This window comes from Anarhichas minor, unplaced genomic scaffold, assembly GCF_050575085.1.
Source record: "Anarhichas minor isolate MPS153535 unplaced genomic scaffold, ASM5057508v1 ptg000101l, whole genome shotgun sequence".
Taxonomy (NCBI): domain Eukaryota; kingdom Metazoa; phylum Chordata; class Actinopteri; order Perciformes; family Anarhichadidae; genus Anarhichas; species Anarhichas minor.
In genome coordinates this window covers 216,898-241,430 of record NW_027466547.1, presented here as the reverse complement: position 1 = coordinate 241,430, position 24,533 = coordinate 216,898, and the positions used below count along the sequence as shown (strand labels likewise).

Here is a 24,533-nt window from a genome sequence, read left to right as displayed (position 1 = left end):
TCTCTCTCTCTGTCTCTCTCTGTCAGTCTGTCTCTCTCTCTCTGTCTCTCTCTGTCTGTCTGTCTGTCTGTCTGTCTGTCTGTCTGTCTGTCTGTCTGTCTGTCTGTCTGTGTCTCTCTCTCTCAAATTCAAATTTGCTTTATTGACATGAAAGTTTAAAAACAGTATTGCCAAAGCATCAAAAAATTAAACATACAATAACATCAATACACAATAATATCAATATAACAATAATATTAATACAACATCTCAAAAGTGGTGTGAGACAGAGCCCCCATTGCTCCCACGTTACCTGTAGGCCACCGCAGCTCTCCGACACCGAAGCAAAGGGAGGAGTCTGTCTCTCTCTCTCTCTCTCTCTGTCAGTCTGTCTCTCTCTCTCTCTCTGTCAGTCTGTCTCTCTCTCTCTGTCTGTCTCTCTCTGTCAGTCTCTCTCTCTCTCTCTCTCCTTTAGATCAAAGCAGTAGTTTGTCATATTTTTGTTTTAATGACTGTCGTCAAACGAGGAACAAATTTATTAAAGCTGCTCACCTCATTACTGTGCGTGTGTGAGTGTGTGTGAGCGTGTGTGTGTGAGCGTGTGTGTGTGTGTGTGAGCGTGCGCGTGCGTGTGAGTGTGAGTGCGTGTGTGTGTGAGCGTGTGTGTGTGAGCCTCATTAGAACCTCGTTTTGTCAAAGAGTGTCTGTGTGTGTGTGAAGATGAATCATTTCAAAGTAAAAGCCTCTTCCTGTCGGAGCGTTAGCGCGCTAACCGCTAACACACACTCAGGTGTAGTGTTTTAATGATGACTCATTAAACGAGGTGAGTTGCCGCGGCGACGGAGCTGTCACTCGTCTCAGGAACACGACTTTGTTCTCCGCCTGTTGAAGGAGCATTCTGGGAGTTTTCTTCCCAGTATGCCGATCTGTTCGAAGAGACTCAGGCAACAAAGAGAAGATCATTTTATAAATTCCTCTCCTGCTTCTCTCCTGCTCCGAATGATCACTGATCGTGTGTGTTGATTATTGAGTCTTTGGACTACAGAACTAATATTTAATATTTGTATTACTCTCACATCGTTCTGTCTGATTGTGACACATCTGTTCTGACTCTGATGATGGATATTGATCTCTAATCAGGTTTCATATCATGGATCTGTTCAGAGACGTTTTTACATGTGCTCTTGATTCATTCTGCACGTCTTTATAGTTTTTATTACATAATTCATCTGCTGGAGACAAAGAACCTCTTTACGTTTTTGTGGGTTCATTTTCCTATAAAATCATAAACAGGTTCTAGTTCTAATGTGACGTTCATATCACACGTGTTGATGTTATTAACATGTGTTGATGTTAGCAACATGTACCATGTCCTATGTTCCTTTTGTGTTCCTCATATGTTCCTCCCGTGTTCCTTCTATGTTCCTCCCAAGTTCCTATGTTCCTCGTATGTTCCTCCCGTGTTCCTCCCGTGTTCCTCTTATGTTCCTCTTATGTTCCTCCCATGATCCTCCTATGTTCCTCCCATGATCCTCCTATGTTCCTCCCATGATCCTCCTATGTTCCTCCCATGATCCTCTTATGTTCCTCCCATGATCCTCTTATGTTCCTCCCATGATCCTCTTATGTTCCTCCCATGATCCTCCTATGTTCCTCCCGTGATCCTCCTATGTTCCTCTTGTGTTCCTCCCATGATCCTCCTATGTTCCTCCCATGATCCTCTTGTGTTCCTCCCATGATCCTCCCGTGATCCTCCTATGTTCCTCCCGTGATCCTCCTATGTTCCTCTTGTGTTCCTCCCATGATCCTCTTATGTTCTACCTGTTTTCGTCTTCTAACACTCCGTCCTGTTCAGTTCTTGTCGGAGGATGTGAGGAGGAAACAGATCAGACTGTCTGACTGATATCATTCATAACAGAGCCGATCAATACGGGGAGAAAGGTGTGCGTGCGTGCGTGCGTGCGTGCGTGCGTGCGTGCGTGGTCGATAGCTCGTCTGATCTCTCTGCAAACACACACAGTGACAGGTGAGGAGGTGTTTGTCGGTCACATGACCCGACACATATCCCACAATCCCCGGCAGCTAAACCCCTGATTGAACTGTCACTCAAACTGTGTGTGTGTGTCTTTTATCTCTCACACACACACACACACACACACAGGTGAGCATCAACCTGAACATTATATGACAAACACGCATCATTACACACCTATCCTACTTACTGTGTGTGTGTGCATGTGTGTGTGTGACGAACTGGGTCAGGAGGAAGTAGAGCAGCACCACTGGGGATTCTGGGTAATAGAATCCAGGTCTGCTGTGATTCGCCGAAGGTCACGAATATTAATTAACTCGTTACCTCCTTCCTCCCTCGTTAAGAGATCAGTGAAACCGTGTGTGTGTGTGTGTGTGTGTGTGTGTGTGTGTGTGTGTGTGTGTGTGTGTGTGTGTGTGTGTGTGTGTGTGTGTGTGTGTGTGTGTGTGTGTGTGTGTGTGTGTGTGTGTGTGTGTGTGTGTGTGTGTGTGTGTGTGTGTGTGTGTGTGTGTGTGTGGAACTGATCCTGGTTCTGTTTGTCCCTCAGAACCTCCCGTACCGATCGCCCCTCCTCAACTGACGGCGGTGGGCGCCACCTATCTGTGGATCCAACTCAACGCCAACTCCATCAATGGAGACGGGCCAATCATCGAGAGAGAGGTGAGTATTGATGTATGAGTAGGTTCTAGTGGTTCTAAATTAGGATATCTTCATGTCTGCTGAGGTCTTCCGAGTATGTTAGCAGGTTTGAAGGGTCTTTGATGAACATCTAGGGTCTCTGGCCTCAGATGAGGTTTCAGGGAGTCTGGAATGAGGCTATTGTTCCTTGAGTTCTTGTGATCCTTCTTAGGTTCTACTGATCTGTAACGAGTCTAAAGTGGTCCGTGGTCATATTCAGGGGATCTCTTAGAGGTTCTTATGGACCTTGAGGAGGTTCTAGGGATCGGTGAGGGGGTTTTTGTGGTCATTGTTGAGGTTCTTAGGACCTGTAAGGGGGTTGTTGTAGTCCTTGTTATGGTTCTAAGGATCTGTAAGGGGGTTTTTGTGGTCCTTGTTGAGGTTCTTAGGATCTGTAAGGGGGTTCTTGTTGTCCTTGTTGAGGTTCTAAGGATCTGTAAGGGGGTTCTTGTTGTCCTTGATGAGTTTCTAAGGATCTGTAAGGTTTTTTGTTGTTGTCCTTGTTGAGATTCTAAGGATCTGTAAGGGGGTTCTTGATGTCCTTGTTGAGGCTCTAAGGATCTGTAAGGTTTTTTGTTGTTGTCCTTGTTGAGATTCTAAGGATCTGTAAGGGGGTTGTTGTGGTCATTGTTGAGGTTCTTAGGATCTGTAAGGGGGTTGTTGTAGTCATTGTTATGGTTCTAAGGATCTGTAAGAGGGTTTTTGTTGTCCTTGATGAGGTTCTAAGGATCTATAAGGGGGTTATTGTGGTCCTTGATGAGGTTCTAGGAATCTGTAAGGGGTGGCTGCTGTGTCAAGTTCTGTCAGGTTGTCATGGTCTTCCTTGATGAGACTGAAGGAGTCTGAAATGCAGTTTGGGTTCTCCCTGAAGCTGTTTTAGTGGTTATTTTGTTCTATAAATCTTTCATGGGGTTAGTGGGGTGACAGGGTTCTTGTGGTTTTTGGTGAGGTTCTACAGATCTGCAAGGTTTTTTTGTGGTTGTTGATGTGGTTCTAGGGTTCTATGAGGGGGTTCTTGTGGTTATTCAGGCTGTTCTATGGTCTGTGATTAGGTTGACATGGTCTTCAAGGAAGGTCTATGGATATGTGAGAGATTCTAGTAGTTCTTGATGAGTTTCTGGGGATCTGTAAGGTGGTTCTTGTGGTCCTTGATCAGGTTCTAGGGATCTGTGAGGGGGTTCTTGTGGTCCTTAATGAGGTTCTAGGGATCTGAGTGTTTTTGTGGTCATTGATGAGGTTCTAGGGATCTGTGAGTTGTTTTTTTTAGGTTTTTGATGAGGTTCTAGGGATCTGTGAGGGGGTTCATGAGGTTCTTGATGAGGTTCTAGGGATCTGTGAGGGGGTTCTTGAGGTTCTTGATGAGGTTCTAGGTATCTGTGAGGGTATTTTGAGGTTTTTGATGAGGTTCTAGGGATCTGTGAGGGGGTTCATGAGGTTCTTGATGAGGTTTTAGGGATCTGTGAGGGGTTCTTATTGAGGTTCTAGGGATCTGTGAGTGTTCTTGTGGTCAGGACTGCTCTGGATCATAATCCCACATGATCATTTGTCAGGTGGAGTACCGTACCATGTCGGGCATGTTGATCGACACCAACCCCGTCGATAAGCCGACCCACAAGATCGGACACCTGGACCCCGACACGGAGTACGAGATCAGCGTGCTGCTCACCAGGCCCCTGGATGGAGGCACGGGAAACCCCGGACCACCGCTCCGAGCCAGGACCAAGTGTGCAGGTGAGTCAGGTCACATGACTGATGATGACTGCTAGCAGCTAGCGGCTAACTGCTCGGCTACACTCACACTGAGCTCATTAAGAGGTTAATGGTGGAGTCATTAGCGTAGCATGCTGTGCTAGCCCGCATTAGTGCTGAGCTCATCAGGTGGCTAATGGTTATTGTTGAGGTCATTAAGGCTAGGCTTCGTTAGCGCTGCACTCATTAGCTCTTAATGGCTACAGTGCACACATCAGCATAGCATGCTAGCTGTGTGTGTGTGTGCCCCCTGTGGGTGCATTCCAACAACAAACAGCATGTGATTAGCAATTAGCGCGCTAATGACACAGGTGCAACAATCTGACTGCTGCAGTTTTCACATCTCTCTGTTTGAAGAGTTTTTAATGATTAATTATTGATGATTCAGACGTTTTTTATTTTATTTTATGTATTTTTCTTGACTTCTTTGAGATTCTACTTCTTAAAGTGTGTTCATCTTGTTTTTCACAATGTCCAGATCATCTTTTAAACACTACATGATACAAATAATAACAATATGTTAAAATAACTAAACAAAATCAACACATGTTGACAATTAAGAAAATATTAAACCAAATTACAGTTAGTTTTTTCTTAAACTTTTATGTTTCGTATATTATGTTTGAACAGTTTTATGATTATTATTAATTTTACTATAAATCTTTAAATCTGCCCTTTACTACCACCCATAGTGACGTCAGTATTCAGATAATATAACATGTAATATAATATAATATAATAATCAGAATCAGCTTTATTGGCCGTGTTTGTGAACTCATTCATGGATTTGACTCCGGTTTCCACTTCGCTCTCAATGTACAAACACAAGTTTACAATAAACAAGAAAAAAATGTATAAAAAATAAAACAAGGGCAACGAAGAAAAGTAGAACAGATGTAGGTATAAACATTTAACAACTATGTACAATATAAGTATAAATATATATCCAAAAAGTATATATATATATGAACATAAACCTATAAACAACAATGACAATGGAACTGAGGTGAGAGTGCAAGTAGTGATAATAGTGCAGACAGAGGTAGTAGTGCAGTATAACTTATTTATTGTTCATGAGAGTGACGGCCAGTGGAAAGAAGCTGTTCCTGTGTCTGGTGGTTCTGGCGTACAGAGCTCTGTAGCGCCTACCAGAGGGGAGCAGTTGAACAGCTTGTGTCCAGGGTGTGAAGGGTCTGCAGTGATGTTTCAGCCCGTTTCCTGACTCTGGAGGTGAACAAGTCCAGGATGGAGGGCAGGCTGGAACCAATGATCCTCTCTGCAGACCTGACAATCCGTTGCAGTCTGTTTCTGTCCTGTTTAGTAGCCGATCCAAACCACACAGTGATGGAAGAGCAGAGAACAGACTGGATGATGGCTGAGTAGAACAGGATCAGCAGCTCCTGAGGCAGGTTGAACTTCCTGAGCTGGAGCAGGAAGTACAACCTCTGCTGGGCCTTTTTCCTGATGGTGTTGATGTTGGGAGCCCACTTCAGGTCCTGGGAGATTGTGGATCCCAGAAACCTGAAGGTCTCCACAGCAGACACAGTGTTGTTGAGTATGGTGAGGGGGGGCAGTGTTGGGGGCTCCTCCTGAAGTCCACTGTCATCTCCACAGTTTTGAGCCTGTTTAGCTCCAGGTTGTTCTGACCACACCAGAGGACCAGCTGTTCAACCTCCCGTCTGTACGCAGACTCATCACCGTCCCTGATGAGGCCGATGACCGTTGTGTTGTCTGAGAACTTGCAGCATGTAGTGCAGTCCCATGTTGACTGCACCATCCACCGACCTGTTTGCCCGGAAGGCAAACTGCAGGGGGTCCAGCAGGGGTCCTGTGATGTCCTTCAGGTGGGTCAACACCAGTCTCTTAAAGGATTTCATGACCACAGACGTCATTTAATCCTGTGATGGAGGATTTCTTGGGGACTGGGATGATCGTGGAGCGTTTGAAGCAGGAGGGGACTTCACAGAGCTCCAGTGATCGGTTGAAGATCTGTGTGAAGATGGGGGCCAGCTGGTCAGCACAGACTTTCAGGAGGGGGGGGGAGACACACCGTCTGGGCCCGGTGCCTTCCTGATCTTCTGTCTGTGGAAGAGCCGACTCACATCCTCGTCAAAGATCCTCAGGGCGGTGGGGGGTCGGTTGGGAGAGGTGAGGAGGAGGCAGGGGGTGTAGGTGGTTGTTTGATGATGGGGCAGGTGGGGGGGTTGAGGTGGGCTTATCAAACCTGCAGTAAAACACATTCAGGTCGTCAGCCAGTGGTGATTGTCCTCAGTGGGTGGGTGGGTGGGGGGCTCCTGTAGTTGGTGAGGACTTGCAGGCCTCTCCACACTGACGAGGGGTCATTGGCTTTTCAGTGTAGCTCCTCTTAGCTACCCTGATCTCCCTCGTCAGTGTGTTCCTGGTTGTATATGAAGGCAAATCACTGTAAAAATCCGAGAGCGCAAATGAGATCCGTGCCGCACGAAAATCAAACAGCCGCGCACGTATTTTACTTTGCGAGTGCTTTTACGTCACTCCGTGAGCAAAATTCACTCTCGCGCGAGCAAAAGTCGCTCGCGAAGCTTAAACCTGCTCGCTCACGAGCAGTTTTTCTTTTTGACAGTAAGTGGGCGGACCCAGTCGCCATTGTGTCTCTACATCTGATTGGTTACAATCCTCGTCTCTGGATAAACTGGATATCACTCTGACACAGACGCTCGGGGGAGATCTTCAGATTACAGGTCAGGGGCAAATAATGTACATTTTACTGCACGGGTACTTTTACTTTCTGCACTTAAAGTAGATTTTGCTGATAATAACATTGACTGAGGTTTTGAATGCAGGTATTTTACTCGTAGTGGGTTATTGTTTCATCAGTATGGTGTTAGTACGTTTACTGCAGTGAAGGATCTGAATACTTTTTCATCCACTTATTACTTGACAGGTAATATACAAACAGTGGTCCCTAATCTTGGCTCCAGATCTTTGAGCAGGTCCACATTGTTGCTCATATTATATACAACTATATTACATCTCTTCTGTAAACACAACAGTAGATTAAATATGATCACATCATGTTTTAATCAATTAAGATCAAAGAGTTTCTTTGAGCTGTTTGTCACAAGAGGTTTGAGTATCAAACACACATTGTCTGTAATAGAATGATGGAGTGAATTTAAACCAATCTGAGCAACTTGACTTTAACACATTTTTAATTATTGTATTTAACATCTCTATTAACATCATCTGTATTTCATCAGCCTCTACAGTCTGAAAAGTTTACAAAACCTGTCAAATGTAGAACATGCTGAGATGTAGTGGAGTAGTGTTTAGTGGCCGATTGAAAATCACCTCTATCAGACCTAGCGTCTGTGTCAGAGTGATATTCCGGTCTATCCCAAGACGAGGATTGTAACCAATTAGATGTAGAGATACAATGGAGACTGGGTCCGCCCACTTACTGTCAAAAAGAAAAACTGCTCGTGAGCGAGCAGGTTTAAGCTTTGCGAGCGACTTTTGCTCGTGCGAGAGTGAATTCTGCTCGCTGAGTGATGTAAAAGTGCTCGCAAAGTAAAATACGTGCACGGTGGTTTGATTTTCGCGCGCACATGGATCTCATTCTCGGATTCTGACAGTGATTTGCCTTCATAGTTGTACAGGATCCTGTCCCCACTTCTGTAGGCCTCCTCCTTGGCCCGACGAAGCTGCCTTATGTTTATTGTTGTTATACATGCAGAAGGTTTTAGTCGGCACACACACATATCCTCACAACGACTGATGTATGATGTCACAGTGTCAGTGAGCTCATCCAGGTCTGTAGCAGCAGCCTCACAAACACTCCAATCAGTGCAGACAAAGCAGGACTGTAGCTCCAGCTTTGCCTCGTTGGTCCATCTCCTCACAGTCTTCACCTCAGGCTTTACAGAGTTTAGCTTCTGCCTGTAGGTCTGGAGAAGATGAACCAGACAGTGATCAGAGAGTCCCAGAGCTGCACGGGGGACCGAGTGATATGCATAATATATATAATATAATATATATATAATATTATATATTATATTATATTATATTATATTATATATATATAATATAATATATTATATATAATATACAATATAATATACCATATATATATAATATAATATAATATATAATATATAAATGTAATATATAATATAATATAATATTATATATTATATATTATATTATATATATGTAATATATAATATAATATAATATTATATATTATATATTATATTATATATATATAATATATAATATAATATAATATATAATATATATATATATAATATATAACATAGACTCTATGTTATAGAGCCTCTCGTCCTCATGTTCTGCTGCAGACCTCAGGTCTGTTATTACAGGAAATAACTGGCTCAGGTCTCAACATGTCTTCTCTCAGACCTGCTGGAACACGACTTCAGCACCTCCCCCCCTCTCAGAGACCTCATACCGCACATAGCCCCCCCCCCCCCCCTCTCAGAGACCTCATACCGCACATAGCCCGCGCCCCCCCCCGCCCCCTCTCAGAGACCTCATACCGCACATAGCACCCCCCCCCCCCCCCCCCCCCCCCCGAGGTTCCTCAGGAGGTCACACCTCGAGGACTCCATGATTTTGAGCTCAAACACAGACAATGAATCATAAAACTCGTCTCACACTAAAATAATACGATGATAACTTTAACCTTTTAATATTGTTCTAAATTGATTTAATGTTTCTTTAAATACATGTATTGTTGTTTCATATATTATGACGTTCTAAATCAGGGGTGTCAAACTCATTTTCACTCCGGGCCACATCAGCATCATAGTTTCCCTCAAAGGGCCGGTTGTAACTGTAAGACTGTATAAATGTAACTACTCCTAACATATTGTTAAATAACTGTCTCTGCATTTGATTATTGTTTATTCAAGTGTAAAAATATTGTACATGCAGTTATATAAATGTAAAATGATATTTAAGCACATTTCTGTTATTATAACATAAATCATTTTAATTTAGGGTTAAGAAACCCACATTACTCTATCAAAGATCAAACTATTAAAGAAAATAACAAAGACAAATATCATCAAACACAAGTTATTACATTAACTTTGTTCAAAGCTATTTTTGTCACCTCTCTGCATCACTAATGTCCCCGTCGTCGTCCCGCACATGGCAGCTACATCCAAGAGCTCCTCACTGAGATCAGGTCTTATAAACATGGATAGATGCTCTGTGTCCGTGTTGTCTGTGCTTTCATCAACAGCTAATGAAGAAGACGAGTACCTGCTCGTCTCTTAGCTAGCTGTGTTGTTAGATTGCTGCTAGTTCCTGAACTCGGTCTGCGATGGTGTTTCTTCACAAACTGACATTTGTAAAAGTCTGTATCTGGTCGGAGCTCACCTGCTCACATACCTTTAGCAGCACTGGGCTGTAGCTTCTGTAAATATATTCTGCTGTGATTGCACTCTGCCTTTTAATTCTTGAACAATTTTATGTTTTTCTTGGAGGCTAAATTTAGCTCCGTGTTTGGTGTCAAAATGCCGACGTGAATTGTATCCTTCATCACCGACACGCATCATAACACAGAAGACAGACCCGTTGTTCTCCCTGAAGCACAAACATGTATTCGCTTTCCCATCTTAAATTACATCTTCTTCCCTCTGCATCAATTTTTCTCTTCGTGGACATTTTGGGATTATTTGTCAATCTTTTTCAACTCAATCACTTGTTGGAAAACCTCTTTACGGGCTGTTCCCTCTCCTGTCCACCTGTTGTGATAGTTTTAATGTCGGTACACAGACAACATGCTATCTCATAATTTCAACTTTCGATCTTATAATTTCGACCATGGGGATATTTTTATTTTCAAGTCTAACTTAAATTTTTTTTTTCCAAAAAAATAAAAACATTTTTTTTTTTTTTTGCTGGTGGATTCGCGGGCCACATAAAATGACGTGGCGGGCCGGATTCGGCCCGCGGGCCTTGAGTTTGACACGTGTGTTCAAAATAGATTAATAGTTGTTGTAAATACATTTGTTATTGTTTTAAAAATCTAATATTATTTTGAATATTAAGGGTCTTAGAGAGTTATCAGGTTCATATGCAGCCTCCAGGGATTCTGTTTGGAAATATCTGAACTTATTTTTGTTCGATCGATGACGTTCTACAGAATCAAGAAAGGAGGGACAGGTGGTTCTTGTAGTCCTGGATTAGGTTCTAGAAATCTTTGGGGAAATTACAGTGGCCCTTTATGAGGTTCCAGAGATCTTGATGTGGTTTAGTGGTCCATGATCAGATTCTTGTAATCCTTGATGCGGTTCTAGTGGTCCTCTATGAGATTTTAGTGGTCCTTGATTTGGTTCTAGTGGTCCTTGATGGGAGTCTGTCAGTCCTTGATGTGGTTCTAGTGGTCCTTGTTGAGGTTCTAGGGGTTCTTAATGCGGTTCTAGGGGTTCTTAATGCGGTTCTAGTGGTCCTTGATTTGGTTCTAGTGGTCCTTGATGTGGTTCTAGTGGTCCTTGTTGAGAATCTGTTGGTCCTTGATGTGGTTCTAGTGGTCCTTGTTGAGAATCTGTCGGTCCTTGATGTGGTTCTAGTGGTCCTTGTTGAGAATCTGTCGGTCCTTGATGTGGTTCTAGTGGTCCTTGTTGAGAATCTGTCGGTCCTTGATGAGGTTCTAGGGGTTCATAATGCGGTTCTAGAGTAATTTGGTGTCATTCTACAGGTCTTTGGAGGTCCATGTCTTCTTTGATCAGACTCTTGAGTTCCTTCAGGATGTTATCGGGTTCTGTATCAGAAAACAAAATGTCAATGTGATTGTTCCTTTGTTGTAACCTCCGCCCCTCTGGGACTGTCAGCAAATTAAAACAAACGCTCCTCTGGGAACTGTGTGTGTGTGTGTGTGTGTGTGTGTGTGTGTGTGTGTGTGTGTGTGTGTGTGTGTGTGTGTGTGTGTGTGTGTGTGTGTGTGTGTGTGTGTGTGTGTGTGTGTGTGTGTGTGTGTGTGTGTGTGTGTGTGTGTGAGAGACACACTGGGCTCTGCTGGCTGTCAATCACACACACACACACACATCAGTGTGATGATGTTCGCTCTGATAACTCCTCTGTGTCTTCAACTCACTTTTATTTATTCATTTTACTTCCAATAAATTATAAACCAGCTTCTGTGTGTGCGCGTGCGTGCGTGTGTTCAATAATGAATCAGTGTGTCCATCAAACAAGCTTTAGGACTTAGAGCTCAGTGAGGCGACTCAGCGTGGTGGCAGATAAACAGGAAGTCACTGTGAGCTGCTTCATGTCTCATCATTTAATATTCTGCTTTTATTCACGATGTCATGTGACCAAAGACTCATGTAACTAAAAATAAAAACATACGTAAAAAAATAATAAATAGTAATAGTAAAAGTAATAATAAATAGTAATAGTAAAAGTAATAATAACAATAATAATAAAACAACTGTGAGTCAAACATTGATCTGTGATTGATTATTATTATAGAAAGCATCATAACACATGAATCAAAATAACATGACTTTTATTTTAGAGGCTCTTCTCAGTAAATATTAATGAGCTGAGTTTCTCTCACTGAGGTCAGCATTGGTCATAAAAGATAAAAAACATCTGTGTGTGCGTGTTAACATCCATTAAAGTGTGTGTGGTGTTTGTCGAGGCTTTTAGAAAATATCATATCAATATTTCACTCTTTTCTCTCTTTTCACCTCAGATCTTCACGCTCTGCTCGTTCTCTAACCTTTTACTTCTCTTTCTGTACATTTATCCTTCTATATATTTTACTGTCTCAACTCTGTGTTTCTATGAGCTAACACTAATGCTAGCATCACACTGAGAACCTATGAGCTAACGCTAACATCACACTGAGAACCTATGAGCTAACGCTAGCATCACACTGAGAACCTATGAGTTAACGCTAACATCACACTGAGAAGTCTTTGCTTCTGACAGGCTCATAATCAAACTGAGACGCACTGTGTGTGTGTGTGTGTGTGTGTGTGTGTGTGTGTGTGTGTGTGTGTGTGTGTGTGTGTGTGTGTGTGTGTGTGTGTGTGTGTGTGTGTGTGTGTGTGTGTGTGTGTGTGTGTGTGTGTGTGAGAGATGAAGAGCTTCCTCCTCTTCATCTTCATCTTAACATCAAACAGGAAGTTGACCTTTTGTAGTTCCTGAAGGTTGTAGTTTGGAGTTCTGGAAAAATACCTGATGACATCATCCGCTTTCTGTCTGTGTCTGATTTAAATGTCAGCCCAAAAATTATGGGATGGAACCATGGCGACCACACACACACACACACACATCGAGGGGGAATGGTAGGATTTTATGTAATAACGTTCACTCTCCCCTCGGGGATTATGGGTAATAGGATCCACCTTAATCCCCTCCTCCCCTTGACCCCCGACCCCCATTGTGTGTGTGTGTGTGTGTGTGTGTGTGTGTGTGTGTGTGTGTGTGTGTGTGTGTGTGTGTGTGTGTGTGTGTGTGTGTGTGTGTGTGTGTGTGTGTGTGTGTGTGTGTGTGTGTGTGTGTGTGTGTGTGTGTGTGTGTGTGTGTGTGTGTGTGTGTGTGTGTGTGTGTGTGTGTGTGTGCGTGCGTGCGTGTGTTCCCCACAGACCGACCATTTAGCTCGACGTCTCTCTTTCATCGTACAATCGAGGTGGAGAAACTCACAAGTGGCTCCATTGTGTTCTGCTAAAAGCCTGCAGAGTGTGTGCGTGTGCGTGCGGCTCAATAACAGGAAGAGAGAAGGTTCTATACAGCCACAATCGAACACACAGAGATGAAACACGACAAAGAACAGGAAAGGTATTGTTCATTGGTTGCAGAAAAACACCTGAAACACACGAACACACACACACACTGTCTGTGTAGTGGCCAATCTAAGTGCTATATTTCAAGATGACAGACAGCGATCCACTCAGAGAGAGAATGATAGATGAGAGCAGGACTGAGCAATTTCTCCTGACAAAACCTGTGTGTATGTGTGTGCGTGAGTGAGTGAGTGAGTGTGTGTCAGTGTGTGTGTGAGCGCTTCCTTTAATCTCCTCTGTCTTTGTGTCCCTGTTCAGTTGAACCTCTTCTCTTCACGTGATTGTATCGATCACATTTAATGAATATCGTTCATCTAATACAAAAACTTGATCTCGTCCACTCAATGGAAACTAAATCAACAAACTACATTGTCAATTTTAAATCATACTTATTGTGAATAGTACATTAGCATGAATACTATGTTAGTATGAACACTATGTTAGTATGAATAAAACATTATTATGAATACTATGTTAGTATGAATACTATGTTAGTATGAATAAAACATTATTATGAATACTCTGTTAGTATGAATACTATGTTAGTATGAATAAAATATTATTATGAATACTATGTTAGTATGAATACTATGTTAGTATGAATAAAACATTATTATGAATACTCTGTTAGTATGAATACTATGTTAGTATGAATAAAATATTATTATGAATACTATGTTAGTATGAATAATATGTTAGTATGAATAAAACATTATGAATACTCTGTTAGTATGAATACTATGTTAGTATAAATAAAACATTAGTATGAAGACTGTTAGTATGAATACTATCTTAGCATGGATAGTATATTAGTATTTTAATATGTTTAGTATATTAGTATGTTTGTATATTAGTATGTTAGTATGTTAGGGTGCAGTTTTGAAACAGGAAGTCGGCCATATGGAGTTTGTGTCATTCTGTTCATGTGAAATGTCATCAGTGAAACTTAAAGTCCACGTCTACTGAAGTTCAGCATGAACAAACTGAAGAGGTCTCACTCTGATGGAGGTTCTTAGAGACCACAGAGTCCCTGACCCTGTGTTTGTGTCTCTTAGACCCTGATGGAGGTTCTTAGAGACCACAGAGTCCCTGATCCTGTGTTTTTGTCTCTTAGACCCGATGCACGGCCCCCGACGTCTCGAGGTCGTGGACATTCAGTCCAAACAGGTGACGCTACGATGGGAACCGTTCGGATACAACGTGACCCGCTGCTACAGCTACAACCTGACGGTCCAGTACCACTACAGACCTGCAGGGACCGCCAGCAGGTAGACAGGGGGACGAGGACAGACAGGTGACAGGGGGACAGACAGGTGACAGACAGGTTGAGAGGGGGACGGAGACAAACAGGGGGACAGACATGGGGACAGGGACAGACAGGTAGACACAGGGATGGGGACAGACAGGGAGAAAGGGGGGGGGCACCGGGTGAAGACAGGGAGGGACAGACATTTAAAGAAAGGTGGAGGACATGTTAACCCCCGTATCCTTCTGTCTGTCCTACAGGGACCCCGTGAAGGAGGACCTGGTCTACGACACCCTGAGCTCCGTCCCCCAGCACCTCGTACGAAACCTTCCTCCGTTCACCAACGTGAGCCTGAGACTCGTCCTCAGTAACCCGGAGGGACGGAAGGAGAGCGAGGAGCTGCTGGTGCTGACGGACGAGGACGGTACGAGAAAAGACGTGAACTTCTTTGTGGTTTCAACTCGTCTCTGAATAAAAGTTAAACTAATAAAATGTCTCCGTCTCAGTTCCCGGATCCGTCCCCTTGGACTCGATCCTCGGCAGCAGCTACGAGCAGCAGATCAGTCTGAGCTGGAGGGAACCGGTTCAGACTTACGGCCGGATCCGCCAGTACGAGGTAGACCTCCACTGTCCTCTGTCTGTCCACATCTGTCCTCTGTCCACATCTCTCCATCTGTCTGTCCCTCACATCTGTCCTCAGTCTGTCCCTCCACATCTGTCCTCTGTCTGTCCCTCCACATCTGTCCTCAGTTCGTCCTCTTTGTCTCTGTCTGTCCCTCCTCATCTGTCCTTCATCAGTCAATTCAAACCACATTCAAATGTTCTTTACCCACAATCCCCGGGTTCTCGTCCTCAGATCTCCTATAAAGCCTTGAGCTCCTTCGACACTGAGTTCGACTTGTCCAATCAGAGCGGGAAAGTGTTCAAACCGGCCAATGAGACGAGCCACGTGTTCTCCGGCCTCTACCCAGGCTCCACCTACTCCTTCACAATAAGAGCCTCTACTGTCAAAGGCTTTGGGCCTCCAGTCATCACCCAGTTCACCACCAAGATCTCAGGTCAGTGTTCATAGAGGGATTACTAACGGGGTCCACCGGTACAGGCTCAGGGGCCCATAGGGGCCTAATCAATACCCAGATACTCTTTGATGTGTCTGATATAAACCTTTACTGATATGAAGTCTACAAGTACATTACAAAATATGGATGTTCTACATCCTGGTCCTGGTCTTTATCCTGGTGCTGGTCCTGGGCTAAACCTGTTGTAACAGTGACTCACTCCTCCTCAGCTCCTCTGATGCCGGCCTACGATCAGGAGTCTCCTCTGAACCAGACCGAGTCCACCGTGACGGTTCTACTGAAACCAGCTCAGAGTAGAGGAGCTCCAGTCAGGTAACACGCACACACATTAACACACACACACAGATGTTTAAATATTCATGTTTTCAGTCTTCTGCTTGATAAATGTTTCATATCTGAGACGTTAAACACTAAAACACGACATAAAGAAGAAAAACTGTCACTTTGAAATCATTTTTTGTTTTTATGTTAAATTATGATAAATTCATTCAAATGTGACAGATTTTAAACAAACTGTCTTTATATGTATGTATAAATATATAGTATATTATTATATTATAATAAAATGTATACACATATATATAAATACTATATTATATATTATAATAATACTGTTTGTTTATTAAAGATTAAAACAATCAGCCGTCGTTCTTCTTCCTTCTAAAACTTAACTGTAGATAATAATAATGATAATAATGACGATAATAATAATATTAATAATAAACAAACGTATGGGTCAATCCCCGTTGTCGGGGTCCAGAGGGAGGCGTATCCACGGTAACAGTCGTCATGTCAACAGCTGTCTGCTCTCCGTCGTCGGCCGTAACAAAGGATTTAGTTAATTAACGATCAGCTCAGAGCTGCTGCTAACACCAGGGATTAACAAGGGATTACCAGCTAATGTGTCACACACACACACAGAGCTGACAGGAAACACAAAGAGGCTTCACTTCATCTCTAATTATGAACTGACGGTTAATAAATGAACAATAAACAACTCATTGTGCCACAATAAAAGCATAAGAGACAAGAAGATATGCTTTTATTTTCCTGATCAACGTCATGTGACAACAAGGAGTCTGAACTAACGGGCTGGTTTTAGGTTTCTGGTTACATGTTCTACATGTGTTACATGTGCTACATGTGTTACATGTGCTACATGTCCTACATGTGCTACATATGTTACATGTTCTACATGTCCTACATGTGTTACATGTCCCGCATGTCCTATATGTGCTACATGTCCTTCATAGATAGATAGATAGATAGATATGTACTTTATTCATTTGTATGTTACAGCAGCAAGACATACCAAGAAGCAAAGTAACAGAGTAACCAAAAAATTTGTATTAAGGTTACTCTGTTACTTTGCTTCTTGGTATGTCTTGCTGCTGTAACATTCATGTGCTACATGTTCTACATATGCTACATGTTCTACACGTGTGGAAGATGATTTGGTTCACTTCACTGTGAGTGCATCGACACTCAAATATGATGATGTAATCCCCGCCCCCCATGAGGTCTCTTCTCCTTGTTAGAAGTAAAACGAAACAAACACACAGCTGGTGGCTCCTTCAGGCATTTTGGGAGAACGGAGCGCTTTTAAAAAACACATGTCGACTGAAAACGAGAAAATGGATAATTACAACCGAATCGAAGATTTATGTTTCATTCTTTTTCATTCAAGAACAAGAGGAGAGATGAAAAGTGTGTGTGTGTGTGTGTGTGTGTGTGTGTGTGTGTGTGTGTGTGTGTGTGTGTGTGTGTGTGTGTGTGTGTGTGTGTGTGTGTGTGTGTGTGTGTGTGTGTGTGTGTGTGTGTGTGTGTGTGTGTGTGTGTGTGTGTGTGTGTGTGTGTGTGTGTGTGTGTGTGTGCGTGTGTGTGTGTGTGTGTGTGTGTGTGTGTGTGTAACACAGACGTGTGGTGTGTTAATTGACATGATAGTTTCTGTGAAATCCATCAGATTGAACAGATGCTGCTCAGAGATACGATTACATGTTTGTGTGTGTTTATATTTAACTTTGCTTTTGTCTCTCTGACACCAGAGTGAGTTTTGGCCCTCGGGGGCCTCAACACACACACACTGTACAACACATGCTCATTTATAAGACCGTCACATCGCAGGACAAAAGGTGTTGCCGTCAGCGACCTGCAGCTGTAATCAGATTATTGTCACACACACACACACACACACACACACACGCCGTATAGAAATGTGATTGGAGACGGTTTGTCAAAGACAGAGCGAGAAAGAAAAGAGAGAAGTGAGGGGGAGGAGAAAGAAGGAAAGAATGAAGAAATTATTGAATCTCTCTCTTTTCTGCTCCTTTCTGTGGGGAATTAAACAATACGGATACTGCAGTGTGTGTGTGTTTTTACAGTTTGTGTGTGTGTGTCTTCCTGTCCTCCTTTAGTTTCCTGTCCAGCAGGAAATGTGACAATACTGTAGTTTCACCGTTCACACCCGTTAAAAGTGTGTGTGTGTGTGTGTGTGTGTGTGTGTGTGTGTTTCACCGTTCACACCCGTTAAAAGTGTGTGTGTGTGTGTGTGTGTGTGTGTGTGTGTGTGTGTGTGTGTGTGTGTGTGTGTGTGTGTGTGTGTGTGTGTGTGTGTGTGTGTGTGTGTGTGTGTGTGTGTGTGTGTGTGTGTGTGTGTGTGTGTGTGTGTGTGTGTGTGTGTGTGTGTGTGTGTGTGTGTGTGTGTGTGAGAGAGTGATATATGACATATATGTGAAAAACACAACTATTGTTTCCAACGTTTCCCGCAGGACACAAACGCTGTAGAGCCTTCCAAGTTTTCATCAAGCTTGAAAAGATTTTTACAGTTTTATTGAATTTTGTAGAGTCGGTAGAGTTTTTGTGGAGTCGGTAGAGTTTTTCAGATCAGATAAAGTTTCCATTGAATTCTCAAGAGTTGAGTTGTTTTGCTCAGCAGACTGAAACCATACGGCAGCTTTAAATCACCGTGGTAACCAGCATTGTCCTCTCCTCCTTCAGACGGACACATAGCTGCTATTTATTTGTCCTATAAAGAGCTTCTGCTCACAGCACAACTGCTGAACAGGAATTTATTTTCAATCATAATTAGTTCACAAACAAATTGATGATTCTTCATTTGGAACTCGTTCCATTAGTTTCCTGTCTGTGTGTCCTTTAGAGACATTCAGGATTTACTACCTGCTCAGACAGGATGGAATGAATTATCAGTTTAATGTCACACTGTTCCAAAGTTACAGCCTCCACATGCAGAGAGTTAATAAAGATGAAGGAGTGATGGAGGAGAGGCAGAGCTGACCTTTCTGTGGAGCTGAATAATGAACCAACAGATGGAGGAGAAGACGACGAGAGCATTTATAATATAAATCCAGTCAATAACATCCACATTATTAATATCTGATCAATAACTATCATCTATATAAAGATATAGAGGAGTAATAAACATCCACATTATTAATATCTGATCAATAACTATCATCTATATAAAGATATAAAGGAGTAATAAACATTCACATTATTAATATCTGATCAATAACTATCATCTATATAAAGATATAAAGGAGTAATAAACATCCACATTATTAATATCTGATCAATAACTAATAACTATGTTGTGCGGCAGTTATACCTTAGCACTGTTAGCACTGTTACTCAAAATATGTCTCTGATGAACAAAACTACCAGAGGATTTATTCTTTAACCTAAAAGTGATGTATTCAACCTGTCTGTCTGTGTGTCTGTCTGCAGTAAGTACCAGGTGGTGGTGGAGGAGGAGCGCCCCCGCAGACAGAGGAGAGGTACTGCAGAGATCCTGCGCTGTTATCCGGTTCCGATCCACTTCCAGAACGCCACGCTGCTCAACTCTCAGTATTACTTCAGTGCAGAGCTGCTGATGAGCGAGCTGAGAGCGCCGATGCCCTTTTGTGTGGGTCAGTCACGCACACACTCACACCACTAGTTAGTTACTTACTTACTTAGTTACTTACTTACTTAGTTACTTACTTACTTAGTTACTTAGCTAGTTAGTTAGCTAGTTTGTTACTAGCTTAATTAGCTAGTTAGCTAGTTACTTACTTATTTCCTTACTAAGTTAGTTAGTTTGTTCGTTTGTTAGTTAGTCAGTTACTTAGTTACTTACTTCTAGTTAGTTAGTTAATTAGCTGGTTAGTTCGTTACTTACTTACATAGTTACTTACTTATTCTTAGTTAGCTAGTTACTTAGTTACTTACGTATACTTAGTTAGCTAGTTACTTAGTTACTTACTTAGTTAGTTAGTTACTAAATGAACAGGCTTGTTAGAGTTAACAGGTAAGGGTTAGCCTGGTTACCTGTTTGTGTGTCTACAGGTGATAACAGAACCTACAGCGGTTACTGGAACGCTCCTCTGCTCCCTCATAAGAGTTATGGGATCTACTACCAGGCCGTCAGCACCGCTAATGGGGTGAGTCCACCTGTTCACTAACACCCCTGTTCACCAGCACACCTGTTCACCAGCACACCTATTCACCAACACACCTGTTCACTAACACACCTGTTCACCAGCACACCTGTTCACCAGCACACCTGTTCACCAACACAGCTGTTCACCAGCACACCTGTTCACTAACACACCTGTTCACCAGCACACCTGTTCACCAACACACCTGTTCACCAGCACACCTGTTCACCAACACACCTATTCACCAGCACACCTGTTCACCAACACACCTGTTCACCAGCACACCTATTCACCAACACACCTGTTCACCAACACACCTGTTCACCAACACACCTGTTCACCAGCACACCTGTTCACCAGCACACCTGTTCACCAGCACACCTATTCACCAACACACCTGTTCACCAACACACCTGTTCACCGGCACACCTGTTCACCAGCACACCTGTTCACTAACACATCTTACTTTGACTGAACTCAGATCAGATCTTAGTGTTGAGACACAAACTGTATCTAAAGGAGCATCTGATGTCAAGATATCCAATCTCAGTGTGCAGCAGAGCTCCATGTATGTGTGTGTGTGTGTGTGTGTGTTACAACAAAGCTTCCACATTATTCTATTACATTCTATTCTGTTCGTAAGTTCTCTTTCAATGTTCTCCACTTTTTTGTTCTGTCTGTCATGAAAACCAGAGGAGTGAAACCGAGAGGTCTCACACACACACACACACACACACAGTTTACTGGGAATGGAGATAGTTTCAGCAGCCTGACCAGTGACACTAATAGGCTGCAGTGGAGGATGTGTGTGTGTGTTTTGTCACGTATGTGTGTGAAAGGAAGATAATTGTTCACCGTTTTACACACACACACAGATGTTAATTATTGACGCCGGGAGGTTTAATTGGTGTGTGAGTTGAATAATGCAGCGACCGTAGTGCTTTTTACTGTCGCCACACCGCAGAGACACACTGCTGCATGTGTGTGTGTGTGTGTGTGTGTGTGCATGTGTGTGTGAGCATGAATATTCATGAGCTCTTGTGGTTAATTTGTCGTCTGTTTGTTAAAACCAGAAAGACACAAGATGTTCTCTCTCGCCTTTCACCAAAACCTGTCTCACTTTGTGTGTGTGTGTGTGTGTGTGAGTGTGTGTGTCTGTGTGTGTATGTCTCAAGTGTGTGTTGGTTGTTAAATGCCACCACAGGCACTGATCCACAGCCATTTGCCGTCTGTCTACTCTATTTACGAGTGTGTGTGTGTGTGTTTGTGTATGTGTGTGACAGCTAATATGTCGACATCTGTGTTGACAGGAAACTAATTTTCTTGTCTCTCTTACAGGAGACAAAGATCGACTGTGTGCGAGTCGCCACCAAAGGTAAATAAATATGCTGCATTTTATTTTGAAGAAGTATATTTTCAGATTAGATTATATTATTTATTATTATTTGGAACCGGACAGAACCCACTAGAGTCATCTTTATATTTAAAAAGGCAGTAAAGAGAGCAGCTTTGAAAAAAATATTATGAAAATACATAAAGACACGAAACACACAATATGAATTATTACACGTTTTTATACATAACATACTTTAGGTTTAAATCTGTAAATGGAGATTTTATTCTGAAAGGTAAGTGCTATTTTGAAATTGACTCCATTTTATTTTGGAAGGTTCCCTATTATTTAATTTTAAAAGGTTTTTGCTGCCGTTAAAATCAACTGAAACATGTAGATGATAGATTATATTATATATTGAACGTTTTTGTTCCATCAATTCCATTAAATTTTTATTTTGGAGGGTGTTCCTGATGATTTTATTCTAAAAGTTGTTGAGTACATTTTATTTTGAAAGGTGCTGAGTGCTCTTTTATTTTGAAAGATGTTGAGTACTGTTTCATTGCCAAAGGTTTTAGGGACAGTTTAGTGCCTAATGCCTAATGGTCTCTGCTGAACTTGATTTAACTGCTATATTAGCCGCTAGCTAGCCAGTCAGCGGCTAGCCCATTCTGTGTAATGAGACACAGATGGCAGTTAGCTGTTGGAGTGCTACGCTAACGGTTATCACACTGGTCCCATCCAGAAGTATAATGGATCACAGATGGCTGCTGGTCCCCGACATCTGTCTAGGAACAGGAAGACCTAATGTCCTCCGCAGACAGACAGGCAGGCAGACACACAACAGAAATACAGCACACACTGAACTCTATGCTATGCTAATGCCAGGCTAATGACTGGGACTCTATGGGTGTCCAGAGAGCCGTTTAGCAGCACAGCTAAACAAGCTAAAAACACAGTTATCTCCCCCGATGAACATCCAGAATTATCTCACTCACACACACACACACACACTCATTTATTGACTGTTCTGGCTTTAATCAGCTTTTATTGGAGCACAGTTCTGGTGGCTAACGGCACCAGATGCTGATTGGTTGTTCTGGTCCCCTGACACCTGTCAGTCACGCTGCAGCAGCCAACCAGATCTCCCAGGGGGGAGTCCCCCCCACCCCCTCTTTCAGAGCTAACAGTGAATGGAGCTGATGTGAATGTAAAGGAGAGAAGAACGTCTTCTGAATGTTAACTGGACCGTTTAGCACAAAGAAAACACAGTTTACAGCTAAATGATTTTATTCTGAAATAGTAGGAAGCTCTGAAACACACACACACACACACACACACACACACGTTCACCTCACATAGACAATTAACACAAGCTCAGGATGTCAAAGGGAGGAAATTCACATCTAAGCAAACAAAGAAGACAACAAACACATGATATTAAATATTTATATATTCACATTATATACAAACATTGATCATATATATACTGTATATACATATATATATATATATATAAATATGTATAATTTAATATTGTGTTGGACATATTGAAGACCTGTAGAAACAGTTGAACTCTTTTTGTTTCTGCTGCTGAATCCTCGTCTCTCTGAACTGTTGATGTTTCTGCTTGTTTTAATTACTAATGATTGGTTGATTGATTGATTGATTGATTGATTGATTGATTGATTGATTGATTGGCTGGCTGATTAACAAGCTTCTCTTCCAGGTGTGTTACTAATATCTCTGCTTCAGTACAAACCCCTGCTACAGCCTGTCTGTCTCTCTCTGTCTGTCTCTCTCTCTCTGCATGCCTTCCTGGATGAACAGCTGCTATAATCGTCACCCAGCTCACCACGCCGTACATTCGCATCGCTCCGGCAGCCGGAGACAAGCAGCTCCCAGGTCAGAAAACACACAGAAATACACAGAAACAATAAGAAACAGTGTCTCCTGTGAAGAGTGAGACTGGTCTAAGATCAGCTCTGGTCTCAGTGAAGTGATGAACTGGGTCTGGATCAGGACCCGGTGCACGAGGTCTAGAACTCCCTCCAGAAGAGTTTCTGGTTCATCCCGGTGGAGTCAGACAGAGTCATGGTCAGACCTCCGTTCTGTAGGAGCTGTGGTCAGGAGGTCATCGGGGCCGGATGTGGAGACGACCTGAGAACCTGCTGGTGGACCAGCCGTGTAGGAGGCCTTCTGGTCTTGGATGGTCTTGGGGTCTTCAGAGTCTCATGGAGGTCTGGGACAGGGACTGTGGACTGGTGGACCGGGGTGGTGGTTCCCATTTATCGGGGTATCACACTGCTGATCCTCCGAGGGAAAGGTTATTCTACGGTTCTGGAAAGGGGGTTCAGACCGATTGTGGAACCTCAGATTCAGGAGGATCTATGTGGATTCTGTCCTGGTCCTGGACCAGTGGACCAGCTCTTAACCCTGGCAGGTCAGTTGGAGAGGGTCATGGGAGTTTTGCCCATCCAGTCTACTTGTGTTTTGTGGACCCGGAGAAGGCCTGCGACCGTGTCCCTCTCAGAGTCCTGTGGGGGGTACTGTAGGATGACAGGGTACCGGGGTCATCCCCTTGTCACGGATCCTGGTTGTGGTTTTCATGGACAGGATCTCAAGGACCCAGCCGGGGAGGAGAGTGTCCGGTTTGAGGACCTCAGAATATCCCCTCTCCTCTTTGCAGATGATGTGGTTCCGTTGGCTCCTTCAAAACATGGTCTTCAGAGTGTGAAGTGGTCGGGATGAGGGTCAGACCCTCCAGGTCTGAGTTCAGGGTTCTCTGCTGGTTCGGTAGTGAGTCTCTGGTCTTGTTAACAGTGAGGGTTCAAATAAAGAGTTAGATGGAGGTTCAGTTCGGTGTCCACAGTGGATCTCGTTGTACCGGACCGTTGTGGTAAAGAAGGAGTCCTGAAGGCAAAGCTCTGGATCTACCAGTCCGGTTCAGGTTCAGACCCTCAGCTGTGGTCCTGATCTTTGGGTGGTGACTGAAACGAGGAGATCAAAACCAGCTGAGAGGAGCTTCCTTTGTAGAGACTCTGGACTCAGAGTAGAGACGCTGATCCTTCAGGTTTAAGGGGACAGGAGGTTCAGCATCTGATCCTGATCCTCCTGGATGCCTCCCTGGTTAGAGACCCAGTAGACCCAGATTACTCTGGAGAGACTATATATCTATATATATATATATATAGATA

At 43.0% G+C, this 24,533-nt stretch overlaps 1 protein-coding gene across 1 annotated transcript in view; it reads left to right on the top strand.

Annotated features, from left to right (window-relative positions):
- The window catches only part of LOC142939549 (receptor-type tyrosine-protein phosphatase mu-like), a 102,902-nt gene that overhangs the window by 41,431 nt on the left and 36,938 nt on the right, over nt 1–24,533 (top strand). The window contains exons 8-18 of the mRNA XM_076082747.1: nt 2,559–2,671; nt 4,240–4,420; nt 14,357–14,510; nt 14,749–14,912; nt 14,995–15,104; nt 15,345–15,546; nt 15,777–15,879; nt 19,312–19,493; nt 19,912–20,006; nt 21,342–21,378; nt 23,167–23,241. Coding sequence (XP_075938862.1) covers nt 2,559–2,671; nt 4,240–4,420; nt 14,357–14,510; nt 14,749–14,912; nt 14,995–15,104; nt 15,345–15,546; nt 15,777–15,879; nt 19,312–19,493; nt 19,912–20,006; nt 21,342–21,378; nt 23,167–23,241 — 1,416 coding nt within the window. The remainder of the gene's footprint in view (nt 1–2,558; nt 2,672–4,239; nt 4,421–14,356; nt 14,511–14,748; nt 14,913–14,994; nt 15,105–15,344; nt 15,547–15,776; nt 15,880–19,311; nt 19,494–19,911; nt 20,007–21,341; nt 21,379–23,166; nt 23,242–24,533) is intronic.